The sequence below is a fragment of the Pagrus pagrus genome (genome assembly GCF_965226575.1).
Source record: "Pagrus pagrus genome assembly, chromosome: 1".
Lineage (NCBI taxonomy): Eukaryota > Metazoa > Chordata > Actinopteri > Spariformes > Sparidae > Pagrus > Pagrus pagrus.
Genome location: NC_140185.1, coordinates 33919612 through 33928866, shown reverse-complemented (window position 1 = coordinate 33928866; position 9255 = coordinate 33919612). Strand labels below are relative to the sequence as shown.

At 44.6% G+C, this 9255-nt stretch overlaps 1 protein-coding gene across 1 annotated transcript in view; it reads left to right on the top strand.

The window, feature by feature from the left end:
- Window positions 1-1228: 1228 nt before the first annotated feature.
- nkd1 (NKD inhibitor of WNT signaling pathway 1) overlaps window positions 1229-9255 on the top strand; it is a 34277-nt gene continuing 26250 nt past the window's right edge. The window contains exons 1-3 of the mRNA XM_084363448.1: window positions 1229-1414; window positions 1562-1594; window positions 1832-1971. Of these exons, the coding sequence (XP_084219574.1) occupies window positions 1390-1414; window positions 1562-1594; window positions 1832-1971 (198 nt within the window). The 5' untranslated portion in view covers window positions 1229-1389. The remainder of the gene's footprint in view (window positions 1415-1561; window positions 1595-1831; window positions 1972-9255) is intronic.

The following is a 9255-nucleotide window of genomic DNA, read 5'->3' as shown; positions in this document are numbered from 1 at the left end:
GTGACGATTAAACATTGATGCGGCGTCTCGTAAGAAGTTCTGGACCTTTTATCAATGCTTTCTCCCAAGAATGATGCCATACAGTGTGCATATGTACGACTGTCACACTGAGCCTGGGCAGGACACGTGGCACAGTGGCTTCTGTCTTTTATTATATTACTGAAGACTTCAAAAGAATCTTAGCCGGCTTTCATCTGCTGCCTCAGTCCAACGAGACTGTGATTTCTAAACCTTATCCTCATGTCGCAGACCCCCAAACAGACAGACGCAGGCTTGACCGCAGAACCCAACATACGATATGATTTTTGACCCGTGGAAGTCGTCAGTGCGTTCACGCCGGTGTGGTTTATTACGAAAACTTTCATTTTAAAAAGGTCAAGAGAGGAGCCACAGAGAGATTGAATCGTCTGCTGGTCTGTAGACGGAAAAGATCTTGTAGCCGATGCTACGTGATGTTAGACTGATTTGATTTATCACCGAGGACTCAGCATCTCTGCTGCACTGAGACACACTTTTACAAAACTTCCTATGTTTCTGTGACGTTTATGTCATTTGGCTCTTAAACCAGATGTTTCAAACTACATGGTGAGGCTTGAAATCATCTGAGCTGATGATGTGACCCCTGCAGGAACCTCTGGAGGACCCAGGATCTTAACTTTTGGGGGGAACAAATGACAGTCTTTGTGCTTTTAACGCCACTTGCCTGCAGCCTGGGCTGAGGTGTAAATCCTGATCTTCCGGCGCTTGAAATGAAGGTTTACTTGACGCCTCTTCTGCTCTTTGAAGAGTGACGAGAGAGGAGGGGGCTGCTGAGCAAAGTCTCACCGGAAGTTGCTACTTTAAATTTCACAATAAAAGCACACGATTGACTCGGAATGGGCTACTTTGGGATTGTTTCTGTTTCTTGTTTCATCAGATCGTTGGACTAAACTACTGAAAGTTAAAATGCACAATTTCTTAAATCTAAAGCATAAAGAATAATCTTAGCGGACAGTGATATTTCTGGTTTCACGTATTACGCACGCACAATGCTCGACTAATGCAGTAAATGATATAAAATCATTTACTGTTGCTGCAGTTGACCACATGGCATCTGCATTTTCGTCAACGCGTCTCATCCATTGCGCGTCTTATTCTGAAGGCGCGCACAGGAAGTCGCGCACCGCCCTGTGTGCTGTGAGCGGCGGCGGCGGCGCTCCGGATCAGACGCTCGCTGGTTCCCCTCCACTCACACGGTCCGGTACTGAGCGCAGTGTGTCTGCTCTCGGTCTCCACGGACGCTCTCCTCTCTTGTCTTGGATATCGCAGCTCTGCTTTCTGCCCGGTCTCTTTCTTTTGGGATTATATTTTCTTCTGATGGTTTTTCAACTCCAACTCGATGCATAGAAAATGGGTAAACTGCACTCGAAACATGGTAAGCTTTGTTTTTTTTGTTTTTTTTATTCCTGAGAGAAATCACAGCTCCTCTTCTCCTTCTGCTGCTTCTCCTCCTGCGATACTTTCGAGTAACACTGTTCATTGTCTTCTGACTTTCTTTCTTTCTTTCTTTCTCTCTCCCAAGCCGCAATTTGTAAACCGAGGGAGAGCCCAGAAGGTAAGCGCGCCTCTTTTTCATATCATATATATATTTTTTATTTAATAAAGTCTCCTCCACATATTTTGGGGATCAGTTTGGGAGCAGTTACAGCGCCAGAGTCCGACTGTTTGAAGATGGAAAACACGAGTGTAGCATGAGGACATGTAGTTTGTGCCTGCTAATAATAATAATAATAATAATAATAATAATAAATATAATATATATACATAATAAAGCTCCTCCTCTTTGTTCCAGGCGACAGTTTTGTAGTCAATGCCTGTTTGGCCAGAAAGGGAATCGACGACTGGCTCGTGAAGCAGAAATACTACTGCACGAGCTCTCGCCTCGAGCAACGGGACTGTCACCACAAGAATAACTGCGGTCTGACTGCACGGGTGAGTACGAGGCTGCCCACGAGGCTCACGTATTTATAGGTGGACGTAGAGAGCCCATTAGAAAGTGTTCTCCATGTGCGTGTGTCTCATCGTTTGGTTGGTTTGTCTTAGTTTTACATGCGTTTGGTCTCCAGTTTAAAGGAGCATTATGTAGTTTTTTGGGAAGAGACTTAAAGATCTTCATGGACTGTTTTTTTTATGCCCAATCAAAGTTAGTAAAAACAAAAAACTCTGAAATTAATAAAGGAACTGACTTTAAAGGTTACAGTTTGTCGATTTGTGGCGGACCCTGCCACCGTTCTACCTTTAAACAGTGTTCTGGGCACCTTGTGTTTGAATTTCTTCCCTAAAACTACGTAGTGCCCCTTTAAGTCCGTCCTTAATGCAGCGCAAACTTTCTCAGAGCTTTTGTTTGTGGACAAACTTTTGAGGTGGCAGCGAGGGCAGGAATCTCCTCATGTCGGCCGCTCGCATGTGTTAAATGTGAAGCAGTATAATCTGTGCACACAGAGCTGGCACGCTTGAAGTGAGCGACGCAACATCTCAGTTTTACGTCTGCTCCAGTCTTTGTCTTTCTGTTTACTGTTTCACGCTGACAAAATGAAACCATGGGCTTATAACAGTCCTTTGGTAGAAGCCTCTCATCTGCTCGTGTAGGCAACAAATGTTGGTATCGTCCTATGTGCTGATCTTCTTTAAAGGTAACAATAGATCAAGCCCGAGTTGAAAGCGTTTCAGTGTGACAGTCTGCTGACAAGTGTGCATTGTAAAAGGCTGGGGAGAAATGTTGGAGGTCATGCTTGTTTTGTATTTTGGCATTGCCGTAAACACTGTGCTGTTGTTGTCAAGTGAGGAAATCCTTTGGAATTGCTTCAGAGGAGCCTTAAGCCTCTTTGGTTAGCGATGCCTTCCTCAAAGGCAGCATGTTTGAGGAATCCATCAAGACAAAAGGGAAATCAGTTCCTCCGCCCACGATCCAGACACCTTGAACAGAAAATGCATCTATCTGTTAAAGGCAGCCTGGGATCCAGGATCTCCTGCATTGTAACACAGTGGAGGACCAACTGTAATACTCTGTTGTGATGTTGTGTGGCATGGCTTCTCTTTACTACACTTGACAGCTCCTTTAAGTTGCTCGCAGTTTTCAAGAATCGTATCATCGTTCGCATGTTGCTGCTCTGCAAAACAAGCAATTCTCATTTCTTTCATGACCATAAAACCTTTTTTGCTTTTACAGCATGCAGCAGTTCTGCTGTAAAAGGTCATGGTATAGCATGCATTTAAACTGATTATCATGCAAGTAAGACAACTGCGCACGCTGTGTTGGGTTCTTGAAGAAAAGTGAGCTGCTGGTAAGAGGATTTATCAGCATGTCGGTGAGGAGAAAGCAAACACCAGACTTGAGGAAGTCTCGGGCAACTGAAATATTTCCTGATTCCCGCCAAAAATCCGGTCTAAAGTCCACCATTGTTTTGTGGTGTGCAGCAAAGGTGTTTTTGGTAGTCACGGTGCTGCATGGTGGGATAGTGAGGAGAGGCGTAGTGGTCCTTTTTAACAGATGCCGCATTCGGAGGTAACATGCAAGCAATCGAGTGTGGTACGAGACATTGGGATGTTGAGTACGGCTTTACATGATGCACACATGACCCTGTCGTGTGCCCAAAACAGTGGTGAGCTTCTTCATATTCGAGCTTGAAAGATACCTGATTTATTTTGGGCAGATTCCGATCACGCCGACGGTTTATTGGCTGATTTACACACATTTTTTTACAACGATCATTGAAATGTGGTTCTCAGAAACATGCAACCGAAGCAGGATATTTTAAACTTTATCCTCTTAAATGTCACCAGTGCACTAAAACAGTCAACTTGCTTGGGATGTAATAATTATAAGTTATCCCAGGCATCTTTTTCTGCATATGAGTTTTCATATCGGTGCATATAATAACAGGATGCTGCTCACTGCAGGCTCTGTGCCCGCGGGCCATTTTTTTGAGGATCGGCTCCACGAGAAACACCTGAAACTACGTTTATTTTCTCGAGCATGTCGACGCCGCTGCGGCAAAAAAAGCCACGCCGCTTCACATGGTTGCGTATGTTGAGTGGGGCTCATATGGTTGTGGGAGCATTTAAAACCCCATTATTACGATGCAATTACCAGATATTATTACCACACAAACAAATATACATTTCTTCGTTCCTGGAAACATGAACTGCTGTTCCCCAACAACAGTAGTGTGTGAAGCGTCGGCCCAGGATGGAAGAGGAGCCCCCCGCTGAAAGGGTTGGATGTTTTTTGAAAAATTAAGAGTTAGTGGAGCTCAGTTTGTATAAATAATTCAAGCGTCTGTGCCTAATGGCTTTCACAGCTCGGAGGGAAAAATGAGCAGAAGAAGAAAGGTGTTTCCACCATCAATATTTATTATGAGTGCCTTTCCCTTTTTGTTTTCGTGGTTATAAAGTGAATTAAAGATCTTTAATGCTTAATTTTTAAGTTTGAACCAGCTGTTTGCTTCTTGTCGTTCGGGTAGTGTGGAGGTATCAAATACGGACTTCACAAAGCGTCAGTTCTTGTGCCCACGTGGTTGATTTGATGATCATCTGTGTTGGTAGTTGGAGACTTTCTGTGTTTTTGTACCCGCACGAATCTTCACTGCACCTTAAATAAATGTTCTCATCAATAAGATATGAGTTTCTGAGATTCGAGCTGAAATACCAAACGCAACAAATACAGTAACTGTCAGTAGCTTTTCTGAAGTAAAACACCAGCAACTTTAGTTTATACAGGGATCCTTTTTTTTTACGTTTGTCTCACCAAATATTAGGATTTCAACATTTATATATGTCTGAACAGTGCAGGCGAATGTTTTATTTGCTGCTTTTGTTCCCATGGAAGACGTGTTATTAGGTCCCAAAGCTTCCAGAGCATTTACGGATTTAAATTCCACGTGCGAAAATCATTTTAACTTCAGAAGACATACTTTTAAAATAATAAATCATCCTCAAACCTTGAATTATGAACCGTTCTTTAGTCATCCTCTGCGACACATGCTTTAGCGGTATTAGAAGTCGTAGCGCTTTTGTGAGAAGTTTCAAAGCTCGACCCTGCTGTGCCCTCGGATAAAAACAGAAGCTAACCTCCGAGGTGAGAGAATGTGAATGAAACTCTCTTAGCTTTAAAAGCTGTCTATATTGTATAGAGTACCTGGTGAGACAGTTATTTATAGACGCTGTTCTTTGAACCCCCCTCCTCCCAGCTGAAGCAGGGTCCAGCAGAATGTGGGTCGGGTGTCAACAGTAGGGAGTCCACGTTGGAATTCGTTTGATCCGATCTTTTCCAAACCGTATTCCCTGTAGGAAAACAATGCCGGTCTCATATAGGTCATTGCTTGGAGGAGCTGTCTTCATCAATGGTTTGAGGACGTGAGATTGGAGGGTGCACGGATAGATTGAGACCCCACCTGAAGGCTTAATGATGTTTCCATGCAGACTCATTCATGAGTTTGTTTGCCAGACAGACAGACAGACAGCGAGCGAGTGAGTGAGTGAGTGGTGCCGGCAGGTGGATCTCTGGGGTGCTCAACAGATGAGGGGTCCGGGTCATGTGAGCCTCGGCACACTCTCTCCCCCTGCGTACAGCGCGGTGTCTTCACCTGCCCGTCAACTTGATGTGTTGTGTGCACCCTGTAGAATGATGTCGCCGACACAGACACGGATAGGGCGGGAGGTTTTTATAACTCATGACTTGGAAGTTCAAATTTCTGGTGGTTAGTTTATTAGGTTGCTTCTCTTGGCGTCAGATGAAAGAAAAGCCTGTCATGTAGGAAGAAATAACAAATATTAATGTTTTTTCCTCCTAGAGTTACCCCCTTCCTATTCTTAAAGTCCCCCTCCCCCCTCTCCTGGTTCTCCCCTCCTAGCCTCCATCTGTTTCTTGAGTTTACCCTGTGGCCCTGTGTCGGTTGTGGCTGATGAAACGAGACTGCATTTGAAGTAGGCCATGCGGGGAGGTGTTTGTAGTGAAACTGATGGCTCCTCCTCCTCCGCCGTGGAGCCCTACCCTCTGCGGAGCAAAAAAAAAAAAAAGCCACCTCCAGTCCTCCCGAGCTCTCACCGTTTCCAAAGCTTATATATTTTTTTCAAACCGAGTTTGTGTGCAGTCGTAGACAAAAAGGAAAAGGTACATCTGACGACAGAATGCAATTCAAAAAGTGAATCACAGTGAAACTTCTGCCCCCAACCCCCTTGTCTCTCAGTCGGTTGCCAGCACTTTGATTTTTTTCTTTTTTTTTTTTTAAAGTAGAAAGGTCTTTTTGGAAGTAGGCCTAAAGCTTTTTAAACGCGTTCCCTCAGCCTCAGAGTCTGATAAAAGACATGGCAGGTTTTTTGCGCCCCCTTCGTCTTTCGCTTCTGCTGTTGTGCTTTTTCTCTCCTTGTCGTTCTCACAAAGCGAGGGCCCTTGTCTCGAAAGCTGAAAGCACCTTTCAAATGCAGACTCCTCTTCCTCTTTCTCTCCTTCTTTCTGTCGTCCCCCTGCGCGTTTTCTTTTCCCACCGGCTGGCCTGTTGTGCGTGCTGCGTGTGTGACGTATGCCCCTCTCCCACCGGGCTCTACCCCCTCTGTGCTCCCAAGGGACCAGGGGCCTGTTGTTGCTCTTTGAAGAGGCTGGGAGAAAAAAGTTTGGAGCCACACTCTAAAGAGAAGAAAAGCCTTTAGCCTTTGGGGAGGAGGGGTAGCACCTGGCCATAGAGGGGCTCTGTGAATTTTTAAAAAATTTTCCCATGAGAAGATGGGGTGGAAGTCTTGGGGCTGACGTCAGCGTAGCTGGGGGACTGGGAGGGTTTCGAGGACGTGCAGGTGGCTTTAATGTCACATCCGGCATCGTATGTCACATAGATTACTCAAAGCTTGCAGGAGTTTCTGCTGTGTGACAAAGCGGAGCGGATAACTCTCGGCTGCTGCGAGTGAAGCCTTCTGGAGAGGATTTCTGTGAGAGAATGATGGTGGTTTAGAGTAAGGTAAAGCTCCAGTGGCATGTAGACATTCGATCAGGTTTATCCACCTTTCTCTTTTTTGGCACTTAAGCATCTCATATCTCTTTTTGTCTGAATAACCGGATGTAGACTGGAGGTATAAGCCTGCCATTGGCGGTATATTTCAATGACGATATTCTTCTCCCCATCCGCTTTCTGTGTGTTCGCATTTTTAAAATCCTCGTCTCTACGGGAGCTAGCAACCTACATGCTGAAAATGGCAAATTACCCACACCCTAACCTGGTCACTAACTGTATTAATGTAGACAAACTAGCAGTTGTTACCTTTTTGGAAAGATTTTGGAAAGTTACCCCCTCAACACTATTTTCAGGAGCATCATCACTGCATCCTGAGTTTTGTGCTGCCGAAAATGCAATATCTGTGCATATTGGATAACGTTCATGCCGATACGATGTATCTTTGATTGGCTATATATTTTTGGATATTATGAGTAAATGTAGTATTGAATGTGTGTTGTCTAGTTGCAGAGGTCTCTTCCTGGTAATACTTGATCACAACATGTTTAAAGTTTTTTAAAAGCAAAGATAAATTGCCACTCGTCCGTGTCATTATGAGTAAAAACCATTTATTTGGCATCTTAATAGGATGAGAGAAATGGTGCTCACGCATGTGCAAATGTGTTCATGCGTGTGCATGTGGGTGTGCAGCGTGTCTGGAGTCAGCTGTACGGATGCACTCCAGAGATCAAAGGCTTCTGGGGGAATGTGCTCTAAATCTCAGGGGATTAGCAGCTGAGATTGTGCTTTGTTTCCCCAAATATATGCTCAGTTTGGAGCGACGGATAGCTGTTGATCAAAGTGTCTCTCACCACCCTTTTCACAGTTGCATTTAGGCTGGAGGGTTTCCTTCCACACTTGAGGGTGGCATTTATTTTCACCATTCTGAGAAATGGTTAGTTTTTTTAGGATGTTGGGCTGTTTACTTTGTCTTTGTCTTGAAACTGGCCCTCACACTGAAACGACTTCCCATTAATTAGCATGTGCTTAGCGTGTAGTATGAATGGTGTGATACTCCGCGCAGATAATCCATCTAGAAATAGAGTTAATTTAACCGACATCATCATCTTTGCCGTAATGCTTACATATCTCCAACCTTTTGATGTGCGTGCCTTAGACATGCTAATGCCTTCTGAAAAAGCTTCAGGAAACTGTTCCTTTCCCCCCTTTTCCACTTGAAAATATCAAGTTGGAAAGGAGAGCAATTAATTGGCTGATAGATAATGGCTGGTTTCATGCACTCAATATGGTAGATCAAAGACTCCTACGACTTGGCATGTACATTTCATATAATTCCTCTGATAGATTAATCTTGATTTTGATGAAAGGCAGCACTTCAAGAAATACAAATATGAGAAAGGCCATGTGTTAGCGTTTTTTTATTACAGCAAATTACATGGAGGGGAAGATCAGTCCAGTAGCACAGGCGAAATTTCCTATTATTACATAATCGTCACATTCACTGTAGGCATTTAGACTTGAAGCACAGGTGTATCTAGCAGTGTCGGTTACATTGAGTGTCCCAGTAAGCCGTCGGCCTGTACTTTCAGCTGTATTTCTACAGTTCTTGAAGTCGTGTGTGTCTGTACCTCCAGAATAAAAGTTCTGAACGTGTGTTACAGATGGGGACTGACAGGCCCGTGTGTGGGTCTGCGAGGAAACTCTAGGTGACTCGGGCTCCTGTGGCGGTGCTGAGCTCCTCTGAGCTTTCTGTGGAAGCTCAGTGCCCATTTTAATCACCCACTTAAAAGGCTCTGCTGAAGTGGGTGTTTAAGTGTTTAAACCCTGAATAATTCTCTCTTGTTTGTTTATCAGGTTCCCCTGCGGGTTGCGCTCTGGCCCGTGCAGTAAGCGCTGAATAATTTGACTGAGCACTCAAAGTGGCTCTGAGATAGGGTGTGATCAACATCTGCATAAAGCTGCTATCGAGCTCTCACGAGAGTGCGTACGTTGGAGGGAATCGTGCGTGCACACTTGTGTGATATACATACTCGCAATACCCATTTGTTTACCCTAATATGTGAATCCATTTATCACGGCTAACAGACGCACAGTCCCAGCGTGATGCCCTTCCACTTGTTTTTCTTGCGAACTGGTCGAAGGGGAAACGCCACTGATGGACTCCGCAGCTTCTCATTGGCCGTGCGGTTTTATTCTCCCTGTGTTTGAGAGCTTTTTGTGACCAGGGCTCTTAGGCCACCTGAGGTAGAGGGAATGGAGGAAGTGGATTTGG